Below are 23,707 nucleotides of genomic sequence, written 5' to 3'. Positions count from 1 at the left end.
ACGTTTGGCGTCCGCACAGACTAATTTTTCTAGAATAGAAGATGGTCTATATAGCTTCATGACTCCACATGACATATTGGGCAATTCAAAGAAATAACAAGACACTATATGCTTTCTTTTACCTGTCGGCTTAGAACCCTAACATAACAAGATAAAACTTTTAATGCAATAGTTTCCAATACACAGCACATGCAAAGCAACAACAGGATCTATAATTCAAGACTCCATTTAAACAATTACCAATGAAGATGGAATATCTTCACCTCCTACATACTACAGAGGCAATTTGGGCTTTCCTATTCAGGGAGAATAATAACATGACCACTTTCTTACATTCATGCATATAAGTAATACAATGACATGCCAAATTAATATAACAGGGCAGAAAAAAGCCACAATGAATCCCGGACTTTGAAGCAAACCGCTAGCCCATTGCGTATTTCTGAGTCCAGCTCCTTGCGGTGCTCTCATACTTGGCCCTGTCTGTTTTGTACATATGCGCAATCTCCGGGACCAAGGGATCGTCTGGGTTTGGGTCCGTCAATAAGGAGCAGATGGAGAGTAGAACCTAACAAAGGGAATTGCAAAACACCATCAAATTTGCGCAAAATCATGAAAGACAAAAGACTATGATAAAGAAATATGCCAGTGATGCATGTTCTACAGACGTCCAACTCCAAAGTTTCAGCATTTTTACCACTTCCCAAAGCCTCGTTAGAAAAATAAGGATTAATTATTCTGTGGATCCCTTACGGCATACGATGACGAATGAGAGAGCGCCGCATCATTTTTTGTTTTGTACAAGTATTGTGTAACGTTGTGGGCCAGGTGACGTAGCGCGCTCTCATTCGTCTCCGGACGGTCCGGTGTCCGCATAGAATAATTTCTCGTTAGAAGACCAAGTGCTCCTAGATACAACGCATATGCATAGGAACAATGTCACCCGACATCTAAAGTTGAGTGATGCTGGCTGAGGTTGCATTGAGATATAAAGCAAAATTATATCTCCAAGTTCTCTACCACCCTCTACCTAAGATCTAAAAAAGGTTACCTATCAATCTTTACCTTACCAACACATTGTTTATCTACCACCCTCCACCTAACATCTACAAGCATATATTATCTACCAGCATCTATCTGATTTATACAAGTTTATTATAAACCAAGTATCATAAAAAAGATAGTTCAATGTGTGTAGAAAGGCATCTACTCATTTTACACTAACATTTAGTTTGAGAAAGAGCTAGAGGGGTGGTCAATCAAGTGATCAGAGACAGGCTTCGTTTGAGACCGTTTTCTTATTGCTTTGTTTTTATACCGCAGTCACAATTTATATTTGGTTGTTGCTTTTTTATTGCTTTAAAAAAATTACACTAAGAATATGCTTTCTATAACAACTTCAAAAAGTTACTTTCACTACACTTTTACAAAGCAGCAAGAACGTCATTCTAAATGAAGCCCAAGAGGTCCTCAACCACTGAAGAGTTGAAGATGACAGTTAGAAGTCCTAGGCCTTCTCAATATTAAATTAGAAAAATCATAGGGATGATGACTGATAAAGTAGTCTAACATATGAGACGACTTATGAGAATAGTCAGCGGAAGAATCATATTCAAATTTGGACAGAAAATACGTGAGGGATAAAGAATACTAATAAGATAAAAGTTGAAAAGATTTAATGTTAAATATTTGTATCATGTTTTTGCCTCTTAACGAATGAACAATTTTCTTTGTATCGTTGTCGAATTAGGTGGAACTCGTTAAACCATATAAACTCTTGTGTTCTTTTGTTGGTGTTCTTGCAAACTACTTTTTTGATTCTCAGAGTACTCGCAGGCAAGATTTTACCTACAAACTAGTAGCAGTGCTAGGGCAAATTTTGGAGTCTATGGAACAATATTAGTAATGACATATGAAGATGGGGAAGCGAGGATCATTTGGTATGATGGCAACTACTTCAGGTACTGAAAGCTATAGATCGATGATTACAATACCAAAAAACAAATTACATACATCTCCCTTGAAGTCAAAGCCCACAACTATGAGCCAAGAATTCCAAGATCTCTTGGATAGACAAGCATTAGGAATTGAATGCTTCACAAATAAAGAATGCTGCCTTAAGCATATTGCAAGAGAGTGTCCTATAGCTAAGGAGATGAAAGCTCTGTCAAACATGTACAGGAAGGCTTCAACGACAAATAAGATATATCTAATAATAATTTTTTTAACCTCAAGTTTGCTAAATGCACTTTTGTGGCGGCGCATATGTTAGACCGGTCCAGCCGATCCATACGGGACCGACTTACGAGCGAAACACACGGAAATTCCACCTCTTTGACATGCCGAAGGAGCCGCCGATTCTAGAAAAGATGTTTAGGAAAGATTTTTGAGGGAGTTTGAAGGGAAATTTGAATTTAGGGACTGTTTAGAGATTCCCTTTTGAATTGAATTCATTAAATAATTTGTTCTCCTAGGGTTAAAACATCTTGAATTTGGCTGAAATTTGAGATCTCATAGATTTTTTTTGGGCTCTAGCGGCGTCTAGAGATTTGGGAGAGATCGATCCTCCTCTAGAATAGAGGATCAATTGTATCTTGTTATTTTTCTGTTTTTTTTTTTTTGCAATAAAATTACTATTTTTCACTAGTTTTACATTGGAATCGTGGAAATTTCTCGCTGTTTTTGCTCTCTTTATAGGATTTACTTAAAATCTTCAAGTGTTTCCTATCAAATTGGTATCAGAGTTGTTCGATCCGGGCACCCTTGGATGGAAGAAAAATAAAAGTATTGGAAGGCGAGATTGGACAATTGAAATCAGATTGTGTAGAAAAGACTTCAGATTTCAAAAAGTTATTTTCAGCCCTTCATGAGAAGATCGATGAAAAATTTGTCATTATGGAGGAGATGATAAAGAAGCTGCCTGAGGGCCAAACCAAACCGAAGACATCGAAGGTGAGAGCATCGTTGACTGGACAAGAAAATATGAGTAATCCTAATATATGGATAATGAGGGGGACTCAGGGGGTGGAAATGGTGGGGGAAGAAGAGGGGATGCTACTTTTGGAGGCACTTCCAAGGAGAGAAGATAGAAGCATCAGACATGATTCTACCACCCCTACAACAGTATCGAAAGGTATTCCAACAAGTTCAAGGGTTGAATCCTTCGCAAGAGCGCGAGTAAGTTATCATCTTGAATGAAGGAGTCCCACCAATCAGTGTTCGTCTATACCGTCATCCCTAAATCCAGAGCAAAGATATTGAGAGATTAATTAGGGAGATGCTTGAGGCAAGGATCGTTCGACCTAGTGTCAGTCCATTTTTCAATATAATGTTATTAGTCAAGTGCTTTAGCACCAGATTTGTTCCACCTTGAGGACAAAGTGGTACTTTGGAAGAGGAGTCTTGTTAGACCATTCCACTAGACCGATCCAGCCAGTCCATATGGGACCAACTTACGGACGAAATAGGCGGAAGTTCCACCTCCTTGACGCATCAAATGAGCCGTCGATTCCAGAAAATTTGTTTATGAAAGATTTTTTAGGGAGTTAGGAGGGAAATTTGAATGTATGGACTGTTAAGAGATTTCCTTTTGAATTGTATTTATTAAATAGTTTGTTTTCCTAGGATTATGGCATCTTGATTTGGCTAAAATTTGAGATCTCATAAGTTTTCTTTGGGCTCTAGCAATGTCTAGAGATTTGGGAGAGATCGATCCTCCTCTCGAATAGAGGATCAATTGCATCTTGTTCTTTTCTTCCATAGTTTATTTTCTTGCAATAAAATTACTATTTTTCACTGGTTTTCCATTTGAATTGTAGAGATTTCTGGCTGTTTTTGCTCTCTTGATAAGATTTACTTGAAATCTTCAAATATTTACTATCAGCATATCAATGAGTTCAATTTGATCCAAACAGTTGAACTCAATTAATATCAACTTTGATGATGAAGCTAGTTCATTGAGCTTATTATCATCACAAGTCGCAACCAAAAAGTTGGGTTGAAATACTGACAACAGTAAATAATTCATGTGGGATTATGAAATTAAAGCTCAATGGTATGTGACATGATCCTAAATGGGACGTCAAGAGACGAGAATCAGGTGAAGGCCCTTCTATTGTTCTGAAACTGGAAAGAAGAAGAAGAAAAGTGCATGAAGAGAAAAAAAAACGGAGGTAGATTTGAATCTTTGAAGAGGAGACAATTCAAAGGTCATGTTAGTGAATGTTGGCGATTTAGCAAAACTAACTGCATGAAAAGAGACTATCCGCAAAGGAATGGTGGATGCAATTTGAATTAAATGATGAATTTAAGAATGTTGTAAAGTAATGGTGGATGCAATTTGAATTAAATGATGAATTTAAGAATGTTGTAAAGTGAAGAGATTGCAAAAAGGTTCAACTTGTGCATGGTGCACTTTTAAATATTAAGGGAGTTGGTGATGTGAAAATCAACACTGATAATAGGACAATATAGAAGATTCACAATGTAAGGCATGCTCCTGGTTTGAAAAGGGATTTGATCTTGATTGAGCATTTTAATGAAAAATACAATATCTCAAACTTTCATGTTTATGCGAGTATTGCAAGGTAACCAAGGGTGTTATGGTATATCAAATCATGAATCAACAAGACAAAAAGTAAATGTTATGGACAAGGCTGATAGATTTAACACTAAAAGCAGAGGCACTATAAAGCCTCGATGAGTCCCTATTGATGATTAAAAGAGGGTGCTACATAGAAATGACTCTTTTAGGACACTACATCAAAAAATTTATCTCTGAGATATCATAAAAATGTGGAGATAAATTTCTCTATCTAACCTTAATAGTTATCTAACACCCTCTAATTAAACTAAACAAGCATGTTACATGTTACCCTTTATCTAATTCCTACAAGTTTGTTAACTACCACCATGTACTTAATACATTATATACCATCATTACTTAGCAATTAGCATCCAACCTAATATATACAAGTTTGTTACTTACCACCTTTAAGTATAATATATAAAGAGATGGTTCTATGGTGTTGAAAGACATCACTTATTCTTCTCCTCCATAAATGGTAGATGGAGGTATCGGAGGAGATAAGAATACTGTGGCTAATGTCATATAAGGGGGTTTCTCAATTAAGTGATCAGCAAAGTTTACTGAATAGATGGAGGCGATGGTTGAAAGTCATAAGCCTTCTCAAGAGGAAATTGGCGAATATCACGGAGACTAATGACTATTGAGGTGGACCAACATAAAAGGCGGCAAGCTTTTCTCCATCTTAGATAAGCATAACCAATGGAGAAATCAAGCTCACCTTTGGAGAGGAAAAAAGAGAGATAAAAATAGAGGAAAAAAAGGATTTGAGGGCACATTGTAGTATCATGTTTTAATATCTAGACTAGTGGACAAATATAGCTCTGCAAGGCTATAAACATAATTGGATCTCACTAAATCATATAAATTCTCTTGCGTTCTTTTGTTGGCGTGCTCCAAGCAAATTATTTTTCTCATTCTTGTGATCATCACTTCTCTCAAATAAGCATTTTGTCCAACAAATCCAACTCTCAACATCCGCATGCTTATAATTCTTGACCTCTGTGATGTCCAACTATTGACATTCATCAATGTTTAATTCCAGATGCAATCTCATCACCCATCACCAATGCCAATCAACCCACAAAACAAACCAACATCGCTCGATGCTTGTAGCCAACCAAAGTCTATCAACATCCAAGTCCCACCATCACCCTTCGTCAAACTTGTCGGCCAACAACACCAGACATTCGCCAAATAACATCAACCAACAACAGTGGCTGATTGATGTCAACATTCCTCAATAATCATCGCTTGACGCCAACCAATGGGATCTGTTCAACATCCGTTGATTTTAAAAATATGCCAGCAAAATACAAGGCCCTACGGTTTCTTAGGTGATTTTATTATTTCATCAAAACATCAGAAAATTCTTAATTATTAATCATGCAATTTTTGAAATGAAAAAGCAAACCTTACAGTCAGAATAAAATGGCAAGGAACTTTGTTGGCAGCCTGGATGCTAAGAAAGAAATTTAGTTAGCAGCATGGATGCTTAGGCAATTGATTAATAGTATTTATGTATCAAAACTTTTAATCAGATTCAAATGTAATGCTATGGAAGAATAAATTATCCTGAAAACAACAGCATCTACAAGACTATATCTATTCATATTATTGCCTTAACTCATACCGCAAACCTATGAAAAAGAATCATTAACGTCTAACAAAGAGGAATAGTAACAAAGCCTAGGATGTGATGCTTCCCAAACATTCGCATTATAACTTAAATCTCAATTATGACGTTAATGCATGCATCTGGTGAAAAGATGTGACCCACTCAATCAAAATAAGTGTTTAGCAAAAAAAAAAAAAAGTTATTAACCTTAGAAATTGTCAATGCAGGGCTCCATTGTTCCTTTAAAATGTCCAAGCAAATACTTCCATTGCTATTGATATTTGGGTGGAAGACTTTTGTCCTGAATGCCACCTGCAACATCCAACTCGAGTAAGTGATAGCCTACCCATAGCCAGATTCACCATCGAGCTAGCAAATAAAAAAAAAAAAATGTAGTGTTATGCTTCTTGGCAATACAAGAAGGAAAAGCACCTTTAGAGTGGGTGCAGGCTCCCAAGAGATGAGAGATTTCAGAAAATTATTCATCCCATGATCAATTTCTTACAACAAGAGGGTATTTAAACTAATTGAGTAGACCGGTTTTACAATAAAGAACCGGTTTAGAAAACAAAAAGACTACATACGAGAATACAGAACTGTTCTATATAACATTAATGCTAAAATATGATGAAAGTTAAGAAATAAAATTAGTACTTGCTAGATAAACCATATGTGTGGACCTAATGGCCAAAATCATATTGTTTTGCTTTGCCGTAGATGGGCTACTGTCGTTTTTTAATTGTAGTGTCAATGTTGAATGTCTTTGGTTCCTTCTTCTTCTTTGATAGACTTTTATATTTGTAGGTTGCTCTTCCATGATTGTAGATCAAATTTCACACTATTTTTGTACAGTTTTGTGATCCCATGGAATAAGATGATGTCTAACAAATAGAAAAATACTCTCAGATGAAAAAAAATGGTTGCAAAATACAACAGGAATATCCCAATAAATTGGGAATAAGTATTCCTATTTGTGCATCCATCGGCAATCTAGCTGAAAAAATGAAGAGTTGCTGCCTCATTTTAAAATGCAATTTGATAGCATGCAAACAATTATCTACTCTGAGAAAGATTTCACTACGGTGAGTAGCAATTTTTCACTTTTTTCACCCTAAATAGTTTTAGTTTTGAGAGAATTTTTGTAACAAAAGGAAGCAGATGGAGCGAGTAAACAAGCAACTACAAGGATAACACGGGCCATGGCCTGAGGCACTCCACTGCCCCATAGAAAAATGTAGGGAAAAAGAATGAGAGCCAATAAAAGATGACTGTTAATTTTGCCAATCTAAAAAGATCTTTTTTTTTTTTCATTTCCCAGTAGCGCAGGGGAGAGGGAGGAGGCATAAAGATTAAAACCAAAAATACGGTGCATGAGAAAACTCAAATGATTAGTGGGACGGTAAGAACTGGCCCATGATAAAGAGAAATTTTGAATATCTTATGACATCAAGGTGAATTGTTACAAGAACTAAATTGAGCAGTCTGTTGATCTCTGAAAATGAAAAGGCAAGGAAGGATTTGGGAAGCAAATAGTGTTTACCATCAAAGACATGCCCCTGCCCATTTTATCAATGACTGCAACTCAAGATATTACAACACAATTCATTTCCAAATCAATATATTCTCTTTTTAATAAGAATAATCAATGAAAAGGTCCAATATATTCAATCACTTTACCATCTTTTTGGCTGCCAAAAAAAAAAAAAAAACAAATAGACCAAGTATATACAACTTTCCAAACTTCTGACTAACTGCAACTCTGCGAGTAAAAGATATGATTGTGAATGCACGCATGCCTGCATCAGTAATATATCTTTTTCTCACACTGAATCAGACCTCAACAAGGTTGCTAGCAGCATATTTTTTATAAACCACAGAAAGGTTTAAAGATCAGCTTGGCACAAAATCCACTTCGCACAGTCCAGCACAATCCAACCCATTCTGGACAATATTTAAACCAATTCCATTCTATATTTAAAATCATTATCATTCAAGCATTATAAATCCTGAATACTACTTAAAGATGACAAGTTTTCATAAAATTAATCATTCTGAGAAATTGTCAAGTCAACAAGGCTGGCCATAAAGAAGCTTAGGCCAAAGCTTATCTACCGCTGGGCTACTAAGCATCGCCACTAACCACATAAATCTTGTTCATATAAAATCATTATACGCTACAGTATGCAAACTCCATGGTTGAATGTAAGAAAGGTGGCTACTTGTACTTTAGGCTTCCAGCCACGATGTAATTTATTGCACGATTGGAAATCTTTATTTAATCCAGATTGGAAGTACTTGGGAATAAAAAGATGTCCAACTTGCAATCTCGTAACCTTTTCGCCGCTGTTGACCAGTTAAAAGTTCCTAATGAAGAGCATCTAATGAAAGGTTTAAACTTTAAACTACTGTCTGACCAGTTAAAAGTTCCTAATGAAGAGCATCTAATGGATGGTTTAAACTTTAAACTACTGTCATCAAGTATGGATCATCATCAACGTCATTAGCCTAACAACAACTAGCTAGGGAAGGCATTATACTTTCTTATTCATTCCATGGACTGAATTTTTCTTCCTTAAATAAAGCTGAATTCATCTAAAATTACAACTGCCTCAAAGATAATGAAAGAGTTTAATAACTGCAAATGATTAACCAATCAACCAGCTTGTCCACAATCACCACTCAAAAATCATATATCGTGAGTACATGACAGTACCAATTCATACCTATTAGAGCAGAGAACATTCTTGGCCAGAAATAAATCTAACATATCTGAAAGAAAAGAAAAAGTACACGACAATTGACATAATTATCATTCTGATTTAAACTTAACCACTGACTGTAAGATCAACTCTTATAGGATTTCTTTAGATTTAAAGTGTTACTTTTCAAAAACCTGTCTCCATAGTTTTGATTTCTGTGAGAACTGCATAAAGTCCATGCCTTCTAATGTGCACCGCCCTATAACTTAAGCTAATCAATTTTGTATATGAGCAAAGTAACTTTCATTTTGTACAGTCCAACAACCAAACCAAGCCTTGAACATACATTCTTGTACATAAAGGCTAACCAAATCAAGAGATTATCAGTATACATGGCCCTAGCTCTCTATTGGTGATGGAAGTAAAACAACGCAACAAAAAAAACAAGAAAAATAGAAAAAGCAGCGGAAAGTATAGGACATTAGGATTTAATATGAAAATTTTTGAAATCGAGAAAAAACCACGGAGCCACGCCACACCAAGAAATCCACTATGAAAATTAGGAGAAATAAGTATAAATCTCTCTTCTCTCTTGCTTCTCTTCTTACTTAACACCATTCTCACACAAAAATAAAAGAAAAAGTCAAGTTAATAACACCAAGGGATACCAACCTTAAGAAAAATGAAAAGAAAATTGTTTAGTCTACCTAGAAGCGCTGTGGCGCTCAACCTCTATCATTTGATCCATCCGATAGCGCTGCAGAGCCGAGAATACAGCATTGCGGCGCTCTTCTCTCTGTTGTTTCTCCCAGCAAACTTTGCAACATCGGGGCGCTCAGGTACACAGCACCGAGGAGTTTTAGGTAAAAACAATTTCGAGTGCTCTGCAGGGGGAGGGGGCACCCCCCAGCGAACACGATAAACTGAGTTGAGGTCCGTTGCAACAATACAACCCAATTGATCAACAAAATCAAATTCCACACAAAACTAACACACTCTTTCCCTTCCACTCCGTGACAACATTTTTCGACTTCCTCTAACAACATAGCCATAAGACTTTTTGGGTTTAGGCTTTTTAATGCCAATCTAACATGCAATGTCTCAAACAAACATGAAAATTTTGATGGGCATAAATTATTAATTTTAAATATATATACTTAAAATGAAAGGGAGACAAATAAATATCAGATGTTAGATCTAAGGTTTCTATCAAAAAAATCATCATAAATCCAATATCTAAGGCCTTCTTCCAAAAATTTAGGATCACGTGTCATTCATCTCAAACCCAAAAAGAAAGGGAGACAAATCCAAAGTACTGCTTAATAGTTCATGACAAAATCAAATAATATACATTAAAACTAGATTAATATCGTAATTTTCTAATTTTCAAAATACATGCATGCATCTCAACTTATTGCATATTATATATCCAATTTTTTAGTTAATTCTTATATGTCACGAAAGCAAATCTTTCACATCTCCTATTCCTTTTGAAATGTAGAGTCTTAAAATTGCATTTATTAACAGCTAGTTTGGAAATTAATATCTTCATATACATTATACAAATGAGTAAAATTAAAACAATACAATAAAATGTAATGTAGATAGGAGTTTTGAAGAAATTCTTATATGCATTCTAATGGAAAACCTTATAAATAACTCCAAAAGGATAGAAAAACAATAAACCTTATATTTATAAAAAATTTGATTCCAATAATATTTTTTTAATAACCAATATGAAATGTACATTAGATGAACAAACAAACTTTCTAAATCAAAAATACTTCAAATGACTTAAAAATAAAGCATGAATAATAGAACGTAGGACTCAACCAAACAAATGTCTTTCTAATCACAGGTTTTCTTGAAGGCAATAATCATGGCCTAATCTATGGGATGTGTTGACGTAGTTAATTTGACTTTCTCAATCATTTCTTTTAATGAACTGGTAAACCAAGAACCTAGGAAACTAAAAATAATAATATTAGTTTGATAAAAAAATGGAAAGATCATTTCAAAAGATAATTCAACAAGATTTGTATAATCAGATTATCCAATTAATTTTTCAAAAAGTAAGCTTACTTCAAAATTAAATTCAAGGATGGATTTAGAATTTAATTCAAGTTTAAGTTTAGATATAATCTCATATTCAATTTCAAATTCATGCTTTCAGGCTTTGTTTGGTTATTTCCTACTTTTGTAAAAGATAGTTTTGAAAAATATTGATTTAAAAAATGGAGTTTTCTGACGGATAAGCATATATATAAACTTTCTCAAAACAGCAGAAAAATGAAGAAAAATAAGTTATTGGGAACGTGATTTGACGAACCAAACAGTAAAGAAGAAATAAATTTGTCGTTTTAAAACGGAATAAGCACCAAAAACTCCCAATCAATCGAAGCCTCAGTCGTGCCGAGTTTTTCAGGTTCATCAAAATGTTATTGAGTAAACTCTGGTGCATATTCTTGAGTAGGTTTTAGTGTGAAATCAGATTTAAAAAAACTAAACATAGAATCATTACTTAATTAACAATAAATTTTTGTTGACGTCTAATTCAAATTATAAAGAATATTCATAAACTATAATTTCTTCAACATAATCAAATTCAGCAATTAGTGATATTATCCTTAAAAATATGTCTTCCAGGTTAGGGGAGAAAAACTTTTTCATTAAAAAGTATAAAGAAAAGGTGCATCAGCACTACTAGGAGGATAGCCATAATTTTCTTCAAACTCAAAAGCTCTGTAATAAGCTAGATCCATATATTTTGAAAATTATAGCTTTACTCACGCTTAATTTTTTACCTGAGAACATTGATTAAATAGACTGATACTATAAGAAGACAAATAATGCTTGGCTGCTAATTGTTTAAGCCTAAAAAAATATTCAAATACACCGCAACACTTTGCTAAAATATTTAAGAAATCAAGTTAACCTTGTTTTAATAAAATACATACTCTGGAAAGCTAAAAGAGTGCTCCTTTTAAATAATTTATCTGAATCGTATGTCTAATCAAAAAGATTGATCCTTACCTCAGCCATTTTAGACAAACCATGAATATAACAAGAAAAATCTGCAAATATGGAATCTCTTCTCTCCTATAGCGGAATTCTTACACTATAGATAAAACGATGAAGAGAAAGAACAAGTACGGATCTCATATATGGTGATGGTTACCAGAAAAGTGATAGATGCTTTAGAGCATGTAATCTCACTTAAGCAAATCATTTCCTAATGGGTTTTAAATCTTCGTTGAGAATTGCTAAGTAATTGTTTCCTGGAACTATTCTAATCTAAGAGTTGTGCAATGCCTAAATAACTACATATTCATCGTATCTAATTAGTCCTGCATCACCTTACAAATGTCAAGTCAATTCAAACACTAGAAGCATAAATTTAAAGCATTATAAAAAGTAAACTATTAATTTCTTTAGACAAGTAAATATCAAAATAAGTTATTATCTATTTCTATGATAATAAGCAATGGCTAAGTAGATAACAAATACAACAGACGCTTAAATTGTCCAGGACATCATATACAACAGGAAAAATTACATTTTACAAACACGGCATTTAACAAGCCTTTTACGTATAGCTTTTCAAGAAATGTTGTACCAACATACCTTAGGTGGTTTAAAAGGGTAATCTGGGGGGAAATGAATGGTAACTAGAAAGACACCTCCGGCATATGGGCTGTCTGGTGGACCCATTATTGTTGCTTGCCAGTGAAACATGTCTTCAGCCACAGGACCTGATGATTTTGCATGCAAATCATATATAGGTGTAATGGAAATAAATAAAAGGTAAAACGTAAACTCAATAATTAGTTGTCAAAGTAACCAAGATCAATAGATTTGTGGTAATTTGGTAGTACTAATGCGTTAAAAGCACTAGAGAAAACAAAAAATTGAGCTTCTCATAAAGCATGACAAGCAAAATTGCGATTAAAAATGGCATTTTACAAGCAACAGTAAACTTACATAGCGTCTCTCCACAATGATGGGGTTTATGTAAATTAACCCATTTTTAGATCACTCTTTGATAGAAGCTTCATGTAGGTATGGCCAGTTCATATGTATATGTCGTGGAAATTGGCATGCTGACTTTGACGAAATATCCATTGAATACCAAACATCTTATTAAATTATAATTCCCAACAACCACCAACCCCCTAGAAACCATTTCATTTAATTAGCTAAGAGTATATTTTTAGGTTATAAGAAGGCATGGATATGGAGGGGTTTTAGAGCTTAATAATATGAGAGCGAGAGATCATATTTTTTTGGGTAAGTAAATCCCCAATGTAATTGTAAGTGAGTTCCCTTAGGTCAGTGGTTTCCCAAATGCAATGCGTGACTTCACGTAATTTTGGGCACTTGAATCCCTACTTATCTCATGTAATTTTTCTTTTATAGCGATGAAATTCTTCCTCCTATCTAATTTCAATCTTACTTCATTTCTTTTAGGCTACATTAAATTGGTATCAAAGTGGATTTTCACCATATCTAGGCTAGAGAAATTCTAAAAGACATTACAACAACAACAACATCAAGCCTTTATACCACTTGTGGGATCGGCTACATGAATCATTTTTCTCCATTGTGTCTGGTTAAGAGTCTAATTCTCATTTAGATCTAATAAAAAAGGACACTTCTAATATTTTCTAACCAAGTCTGTTTAGTTCTACCTCTACCTTTCTAAACATAGCATGACAAATTCCAAAAGACATTGATCAATAATGATATGGAAGTTGCTTCATCAAATATCACATTTGAGGCCGAATTTCTTCCATGAAGATGAGAACGATAAACTGTCCATTAAAAATTAATTATCCTTAGCAAACATCACCTACCAACCACCAACCATATCACTTAATAAACTAAGAGTTTAGTTTTTTAGACATTAAATAGACATATATATCATAAGGATTCATTAATAGCATAAGAATGAGGGTGTAAGGGATTCCACCTATTCGAGTAAGTCCCAATATAACTGGTGAGTGATTCCTTATTTTTTTAGGTGAGCAAGTACCCATAGTTTTAGGTGAGTGAGTCACCGCTTTATCTAATGTTGTTTTATGTCATAACAATAAAATCATTCATCTTATCCATTTCAAATTTTACTCCATTCTCTTTGGGCACCAATTTTTGAAAATCCTAAGACATACTTTGAGTGAGTTTGTAAGACCTATTTCCAACCTATCAATCTAACCTATGTTGTAAAAAATTGAGACTTAAATGAGATGGCTTTAGAACTTGTGTTGATGGAATTTAGAGAAATTCCTTGTCAAGAACTATTGTCTAACTTCCCAATCTCTCATGATTTGGGTAGTGAACATCTTCCTAGCAAGTAGATGATTAATCTCACATATCCCCATTAACTGCATTAGATTTAGGTGGGCTTGCATTTTGAGTGGTGAAATAAGATCTATGAAGTATCCTCTGATGGTTGTGGAGTCATAAACTATGCTTTCTTATCTAGTCATGGCATATACCCTTTGAGGGTATCATAAGTCTAACATGGCCTTCTCCTTCTAATTGTTGAGAAAATGTAAGCTTGTTTCTTCGGTCAATTCCTTCTGCTCTCCCTTTCATGATTATTGTAGAGTTGTTTACCCTCTTCCACACAAAGGGCAATCTCTTTGTGGATTATAAGGTCAATACCTTTCTGTCATCATACACTGTGAGGTTGTATGCTCCTTTCAATTCTCTCTTGTAGACAATCCCCCTCCGTGGAAAAGTAAAACCTAAGTGCACTTTCAAGCATCTCCTTCACACATAGTTCAGCCAATCCACTATCACTCTAGCGCCTTAAGAGAAAGGCACTAAACCACCTATGATTGCATTCATATGCTTGTCATATTGTTATTTTATCGCTCATGATCACCTCTCATTTGATTAATTCTCAGCATTCAATTGAAACTAACAAGAAATAACAAAAACACTATAATATTTAAGTAAACTTTCATATTACTTGATAAACCAAACTCAACAGTATTATCTTCATACGAATTACTGCATCTACCACCACTTGGAACAAATTAATATGTATTATCATGATAATTTGATGATAACCTAATGATTAACTGCATAAGGTCCAAACAATTCAAATAAAAATCTACTCAATAATACGAATGTAAAATGATTCAAGAACGCACCAAAATGTTCCCAAAAATTTAATCACACCAGAAAAAAGCACATATATAATTTCAAAATAAAATAAATTCGGTAGCTTCAATTGAATTATCTTCTTGTAAACAAGAAATGTTAATAATGATTATATATCATCTTGGCAATATCAAGAACATGACTTTCCAATACAACAGCATAAGACCAGCAAGCCTAATATGTGTGGCGTACTTGGTAATACAAGCCGGAATAATGTAACTAAAAGAGAACTTAACATTCAGCATGACTTCAGAAACCACACAGTTTCCACCGACCAAACAAGTCATGCAAGGTGAATCAGAAAAGTTGGTATATATGTTAATGATACACCCTAAATCCTTGCACATCAGTCAAGGTCACAACTTGCATGCAATGCATATTTTTCACATCAATAAATAGTTTGAATAATTGAGAAATCGACACAAGGTGGAAATGCAATCATGCAAGAAGACTCACCAAATGAACCAAAAATAATATAAAATGCAAAACTTTATCATCAACAAATACAGGCTAACCCATAAATTCCAGCATACTTGAACAAAATACATAATCAAGCCCAAGCAGATATTAAAAAATAACAAAGAACACATCCTTGTTTAATGAATTTCAGGCAACTCCAAGATGCATAATTCATTCAAACCTGCTGTTCAAAATAAGCTCCAAACAACAAAAAAAGGGTCAAAATGTGCACAGTAATGGTTCCCTGCGATTTGTACAAACTTAGTGTACCAGCTTAATCTAAGGTAACCCTAACGACACTAACGAACATAGATCACCATCAGCACAAGAAAATATATATTAATATGGCACAAGCCCCCAATACATGGAACAATCATAAATTAGAATTACATCCAGCAAAGCAATAGTGTTCACGTACACCTTCACATACTGGATAGCTTTAACCAGAATATAAGACTTTGACTACTTAAGCGTTTTCGAGTACTTTATGAAGCAAGACAGCCAGACACCGCAGAACCTAGCCATCTAGGACTATTCCTGCGGCTGTTTACCTTCTTATGTCCTATAATGACAATCAAGTCGCTCACGTTATCCCCCTTACTTGAATAGAAAGATTGTAGCATGCAAGTCTCAGAACAACAACCGACGAGGAAAAAAAAGGTATCAGGTTAACCATATCAAGCTCAAGTACCTTCCAAAAATCAAAAATTTCCTGCAAAAATTATAACTTGCAATCTCGACCAAGAGATTCGCATCTCCAAAACACAAAAAAGCACCGAGATCCAGATCTAACTCGCACAAGCACTGACCTCCTATAGGATCTGTGGTAATGAAACAAACATAAAGCGAGCAAGTGATCTAATTACCTGCGCTGCAAGAGGTCGGTGGATCCTTCTGTAGATCCTTCAACTCCTTCACGATCCTCTTCGAAGCCATCGGCGATCACTTAATCCTTCAAAATCACCGATCAATCTGAACCGAGATAGGGCTGACTGATGTTTTTAAGAACACCAGAAGAATTAAACAGAAAACAAGGGTCGAGATCGAGAGAGAGAGAGAAGTAGACGTGCAACTCACGAATTCCAGTAGGAGCCTCCTCAGAGATGCTGTTGGGAGAGGGAGCTGGCGAGAAAAAGAGGAAGCGGAGCTTTCTTTATAGTTTATTTTGAACATTGTGGCTGGCAGGATATAAAGGATCACATTGCGAAGGCCAATTCGTAATAGCGGAGATGGGCCGATGGGGACTGGGTTCTTGATGGAAACGTAGGGCGTGGATTAGACGGGGGGAATGATTGACGGTGCTGATCGAGAAAGAGATAAGTTTTGCGGGAACGGACGGCGAGGTTTCCTCGTGAATGGATGGATCGTTCAAAGCCGATCGGCGGAGGCCTGGTTTAATTGTGACCAGAAGATCGAGATCGGACGGCTATCGTTGGATTGATTAGACGGACGACTTTTTAAAGTGGTTGAAAATGAATAATTGTATACGTTTTCCCCTAAAAAATAATAATTATATCCGCTGATCCACTATTAGTGGACTCCAGAATTTATAATTAAAAAATTTAAAATTAAATTTATTAAAAATATTGAATAGGAAAACGCATTAACTAAAGATTTATTGCTGTCGGTGTCATTCTCAATTTTTTATATCTCGAAATTGGACGTAGAACGTCATCAGGACATCAATCAAAATGCGTCACATCAGTGGTACCGAGCTATGTTACCGAGCACATGGTGACATGGCGCATTTTGGTTGGTCTCCGAATGACGTTCGGAGTCCACACAAAATAATTAATCCTTTTAGATAGGTATTTATTTTGAAATTTTTAAGTAAAATGTTTTATGATGTTCTAAATTGAAAATATATCCTGATTACTTCTTTTTTTTAGAAAAATATGTTTATTTTTTTTTTCAAAAGACAAAAATGTTCTTGTTATACTTATATCCCATTGTAAATGTGGAAAAGCATCTCATTCTTTTTACTTCAGCTTTATTTCTTTTAATATTGTAGCCATCATCTTATCTTCATCTGAATTTCTTTGCTACGGAGGGAGAAATTATTATGTGCGGACACCAATAGTCTGGAGACCAACAAGAATGTGCCGCGTCATCTGGTACACATCGGTACCGAGCAAAAAAGAGATGTGGCGCGTTATTATTAATCTCCATATGCCATCCAGTATCCGCACATAATAATTTTTCCTACGGAGATTATTCACTCATTGGTGCTATAAACATATATGAGTATTTTAAATTGTTCTCATCGTATAGTGTAGATTTGATCATTTTGACAAAGATTGTAATGTAAAGCTAGATAGAGAATCATAGAGTGGACACTTGCATGAACATTCTTTCAAATGTTATTCTTGAACATGTTTTAATATATTAAATACTATGTTATTTGATCTTTATTTGAGTATTGTTCGATCATCTTTTGATGAAGAAGAATATGTTATCATGTCCTGAATAAATAGATGTTTGAATTAGGTTTAAGTCAAATACAATCATGCCTTTTGAATTCGATTTAATATTTAGTATTTTTCAATCATGTTTCAATCATTATTCTATCATGCTTGATCAATGTTTGAACTTGTTCATACAAGATTAAATTAAATTTTATCTATATTCAAAGAACAATGGGGTTTTAAACTATTAAAATCTTTTTATATGCATCATGCATCAACATTTTATTATATGGAGAAGAATGAAAAAATGAATGCAAGATGATTAGATATTCATTGAAAAATGGGGCAAATGAATGAAGATATATATAAATATTTCCTTTAGCTATCACATTAATCCTATATGTAAGCAGCAAATGTTGATAAGTGACATTTTTAATCTAAAATTGATAATGACGTGGACATTACAAATGTAAGGAATTGGTGATAATATGGATGTACACACTGCAGTTATTTTTGATAAAATGGATGCTTTATATCCTAAGTGTCTATAAGATATGTCAAACCTCAATCTATAATATTCTTGAAGGTAGCAAATGGCTAAGGTCTTCTCATTTATTCAATATGTTGGGGACCTAAGGCTGAATACAATAATTCAATGTGAGGAATACATTGATAACTCCAAGCTTATAAGGTTAGTGTATAAAATATCTCGAATATAATGATTGATAATTTCTTAGCATCCCACTTGAGTTTATCTCTGATTGAATTACGTGTTGCACGATTAGTTGATAACAAAGAATAGTTTAAATGAATGTTATATGTATATTCCATAAAACAAACTTTTAATTTAATGTGAGGAAATAAGATAAAGAATTATAATTCATCTATTTCTCTTCAAACATATACTCATGAACTTGCGAGCAAAAAAACTTACAAATTTAAATATGTTCAAGATAACAAGCCTTTTATCATAGCATACTTTATACATGTGATATAAAATCTAAATACCAATATCAAGCTCAACTATGGCTTATTGGACAAATGATCAAAGATAAATGCGTAGCATTTAACCCTAATATGAAGCTAGTGATGGTTATATCAGACGTTAAGTGAGACTATATCATTGATTTACCTTAATAGAATGCTTGGTGGTGTCATGAGAAAGCTGTCATCATATGAAAGGGGAACCTTATGAAAGGATCCCCCAAAGCATTCATTCAAAAGCCACCATAATATATGGTTATATTATACAAAAAAGGGATAATTATTAATCTCTAACAATATAGGTGATGAACATTTTAAATAATCACATTTCTCTTTGGTGTTAATTATGGATGAAACATTCTTGAGTACATGTTGTGGAGGAACTTTAATTGTGGCAATGGTGTAACATGCCAATACTTAAATTTATACTATAGCATTTGCAATTGTTGACTCAAATGAGTCATGGTTGTAATTCATGATAAAGTTAAGGGAGTTAATAGGCATAGTGAGAAATTGGTGTTTGTCTCTAACAAACATAAAAATATCACCAATGCATTGTTAACCTTTTCTTTTTTTTTATGAGGCACACCAAAGAGCTTGCACCTATCATGTGACAATGAACATCATAATGAAGTTCAAAGTCAATAGTTGTCATGAGGAGTATCACTTGGTTTGCAAGGTAGATAAAAGAGTTGAGTTCTCTAACCTGTTTAACAAAATACGTGTTAAGAATTCAACCGTAGCAACTTATTTTGAGAATGAAGTTGTCTTTGAGCAATGAGCTCATACTTTTTCTCCAAAAATTATTATAACTTGATAATTAGTATTTTTGAGAGCTTCAACAATATTACCAGGAGTGCATATGCTCTTATCTAGTTACAACATTGTAAAAAAATTTTAGCTGCGCAATGTAATATTTGTTTATATATGTAAAATTGCAAAAAGAAAAAAAAAGCTAAGGAATTAAAAATGTATTGGGTAAACTCCTAAATAAGTCTCAAAACATGATTGTATATCCCATTAATTAATTTGAATTGCATATTCATGATGGTGACCTTAATAGTGACATTTAATTTGCAATAGAGAAAATATACATATAAAATTTTTGATGTACTATCATGCATTTGCTATGCAAATATACCTTGGCTCAAGCTTGGGACTAAGATGTTAATTATAATAACTTATGTTCAAAATTCCTTATAGAATAAGCATGATTAGCTGCGTACATTAAAAATATATATCCCATCGAAAAAGAAGATACCTTGGAGGTTCTAGATAAAATTAAAAAGCTATTGGATCACCCTCATTAGTGAAGCCTAGGAGTGTTCATCCATAGAAAAATAGAAGGCTTTTAAAGAGAAGAAGGATGCGATACAATTTAGGTGTAGCCGATATAGAGTTAAATGTCATAGTCAAGTTATTTGTAAGGTCAAGTGTTTGCCGCGACACGATTGCTTTCTTGTATTGATTAGTTATGATTCTTAAAAAACCATTACTAAACCAATGGTTGCACAATAATATAGTGATTGTTATTTTCACTCCATTATGCATGCTGTGATCATTATCAGCTGTATCTACCATGTCCGAACATTATTGGACTCATATTTTGATTGAATTACATGTGTTGTCGGCTATGATCATCATTTGAATTTATTACGTTATATAAAATATTAAATGAATAATATTTAAATGTGAAATTCAAGTATGTTATAATTTTTTAATATTATCTCATTTGAAGTGTATTAGAATGTCATTTGAATCATATTTGAACCTTATTTGAACCATGTTCAAACCTTTTTTTTTTTCAAATAACAATGACAAATATTTGATTAAGATTCAAATAATATTCAATTATGAATCGATTTTTGATCATGCATGATCTCAACCTTGATTGATATTTATTTGAACATTATTCGATTGTTATTCAAAATAATTTCAGTCGGGTTAGGCTTGCTAACGTAGTTTGTTGCCATGTGTGGAAGCATTTTATTCCTCCGAGAACTTTTGAGCTTATTTCTCTAACAAATGAAATAACAAGCACCTTTATCCAATTTTGAGCATTATTGAGCATATAAACTCAAATTTCCTTTTTTATGTGGAAATTTTTTCATATATATATTGATAGTTATTGGATGTTCTATTTTTGTTTGGTGGAGATTGCAACTCTTTTCGACATCTTATTTATTGTGATTTTGGCCCTATATTGTTACTAGTTATGAATGATGATAAGTTATTTGGAGATGTCAATTATCGAGTGGACTCAAGTCCTAACAGGTTCACAGGAGGGAGTAAAAGGAGATGTTTGGTCGTTAGAGGCAAAGAGGCAATTTGGAAGTTGAAGAGAAAGGAAGAAAAAAGAAAAGAACAGAGAAAGTATAGTGAAGGCATATCACATAATGGGCTTTAACTAGTGTGGTCAATCACGCCTCTATTCATTATAAAGCGAGGGGAAAATAACTCCGCTAACTAAAGAACAAAAAAAAAAAAAAGATTTAAAACTAAAACAAAAAAAAAAAAAAGATTACAAGGGCTCTCTCTCTCGCTCTCTCTCTCTCTCTACAATACAGCTGAGTATTTATATAAATTTAACTCGTGCACCTTGAAGAAGGCCCATGGATGCTATATTCATAGGCATTTGGTTAGTTTGGCATGATAATAATTAGAGAACCATAAACAATAGATTATGGGAATAATAGAAATAGTGGAACATGCCGTCCATTAGGAAGCATATTATTGATAGGCGTGGAGCCCCTAGTGATTACGTTATCCTTAAAAGTGTCAAAGTTCTACAACAGGGAGATGTCATGATATTCTAAGAAACCTTTAAATTACATCCACAACTTTAGATGAGAAATGGACGCATAACTTCTTTCAAGTTTCAAGTGGCAATAGGGTGGTGATAATTAATATGATGTCAAGATGAAATGTAGGATCTTCATGACTTTAAGAAGAGAATCTAAGGACCTTAAATGATTGAGATTGGTGAGAATATTGTTAATAATTCAAAAGCTATCTGATATGATATGAGTTTAGTTATTGGGAGTCGATATTGTCTGGATGTGAATGTTGAAATATCATTTTCTTAGCAGAATATTTTATTGACACACATTTGAAGGGTTTGTTGACCTTGCTTTTCACTACACTAGGGTCAAGAGGGTTGACTTGTTCAAATTGACCAAGCTAGACCCTAAGACCCTTCCATTGTGTTCAGTGAGTCAAGCCAAACTTGTTGAGCCCAGATCTAGGTCATGGGTCAACCTGGTTGACCAGACCATTCCAAATCACCCTTATTTGAATTTAAATCAATTTCAAATCCGCTTGAGCTTAATTCCTAATTCATTTGGGCTTGATTTAACCTAGTCAACACTTGACTTGTTCAACCCAACCTTGATTTGATCAAAATTGACCTATTTAGGTCAAATACTTGACACATATGACATTTAAACAACCCAAGTCTCCCCTTGACCCAAAACACGGCCAAGGGAGCTTGGATCTCTCTTAATTAACCTTATCAGAATACTCTCAGACACTCGGATATGCATATCCTTTTGAAATTAAATAGTATTTTAATTGGATACGGCAAAGCCGTATCCGACACGTACCGGTGCCGTATCGGAGGTGTATCCGTGTATCGGTGTATCAGATACAACACGCCTTCATAAATAGGTGTATCGGTGCAACATAACAAAATACTCTCAGACGCATGCATAAGGGTCCAAAATACAAAGATTCAAGCAATCACATCTTTTGAATCAAGTTAGAACATGTTAAAACTGAATGCTGAATCTCAAGGTGTCATCTTAACCCCAAAACCCTTAAAACCTTTACTCAATTGACCATTTTGGACTAATTAATCCAATTGACCTTAACCATTGATCTCACACATCTTAACAGGTTAGAAGTAGTGAGAGAGGTTGTTCCGCATCTAGGCCTAGATAGAATTAGCTAATTAAGACCTCTAAACTAACCTAACCATAATAGCCAATTCTAACATAACCTCTTCAACATTGGTTTATCTAAGTTAAACTATACTGGAGAATATTTTTTTAATATTATTTAAATCATATTTGAATCATGTTCAAACCCTCTATGAATTATATTAAAATATTATTTGAACATGATTTGAACCTTCCTGATTACAATGTTCAATGAAAATTCTACCATATTCGTAGCTAGTAATTATGTGAAATTTAATGTTGTTATGGGTTGAGTGTTTCAACTATGAACAATATATTCAAATCTAAATAATCAAATATATAACATTACTAAACTTAAATATATAGATGGAGAAATATACTAAAATTTTGCACTATAATTTTGCTACAAACCAATCACGTGTGCTCAGAGATCACTGAAAGAAATAAGTTAATGAAAAGATTTCTCATCAAAATGTCACAATGCAATAAAAAATTGGCACAAAGCTTATTAAGAGGTTTCAAACAACACTTGGGTATAGAAGCCCCTCTAATAAAAAAGCTATGAAATTCCATAATTTGAATTTGGGGAATTGAAACTTGCAAGCTAAAGAGAGTTTTTTCTTTCCAATTGTCAAGAATAGAGGTGACTTTGTTTATGAGAGGTTGGAAATCATTAATCAAATCTCTCTTAGGCTTCTTTTGAGACGTCATTTTTATTGCTTTTAAAGTAGCTTCCTACTACATAAAATTTTAGTTCAAAAAATTTCTAGATGTCAATAAGAAAATTGTGCCGAATAAAATCTTAGTGACAATTAGGATGCCCAAATATTTGATATTAGTCTGCTGGGGTAAGTTTTGAACAAGACGCTAAA

At 33.9% G+C, this 23,707-nt stretch overlaps 1 protein-coding gene across 6 annotated transcripts in view; it reads right to left on the bottom strand.

The window, feature by feature from the left end:
• Window positions 1-16,745, bottom strand: part of LOC110108893 (ubiquitin-conjugating enzyme E2 28) — a 24,373-nt gene extending 7,628 nt beyond the window's left edge. Inside the window, exons 1-5 of one of the 6 annotated variants that reach the window (XM_020839739.2) lie at window positions 16,607-16,745; window positions 16,396-16,521; window positions 12,527-12,654; window positions 6,411-6,515; window positions 134-568 (exon numbers count right to left, since the gene is read on the bottom strand). In XM_020839739.2, coding sequence (XP_020695398.1) covers window positions 425-568; window positions 6,411-6,515; window positions 12,527-12,654; window positions 16,396-16,465 — 447 coding nt within the window. In that variant the 5' untranslated portion in view covers window positions 16,466-16,521; window positions 16,607-16,745 and the 3' untranslated portion in view covers window positions 134-424. The other 5 variants (XM_020839743.2, XM_020839742.2, XM_020839741.2 and 2 more) reach the window with 5 other exon arrangements.
• Window positions 16,746-23,707: the final 6,962 nt, after the last annotated feature.

Source organism: Dendrobium catenatum, unplaced genomic scaffold (assembly GCF_001605985.2).
Source record: "Dendrobium catenatum unplaced genomic scaffold, ASM160598v2 fragScaff_scaffold_1297, whole genome shotgun sequence".
Taxonomy (NCBI): domain Eukaryota; kingdom Viridiplantae; phylum Streptophyta; class Magnoliopsida; order Asparagales; family Orchidaceae; genus Dendrobium; species Dendrobium catenatum.
The sequence above is the reverse complement of the archived record's forward strand: the minus strand, read 5'-3'. Positions and strand labels throughout refer to the sequence as shown.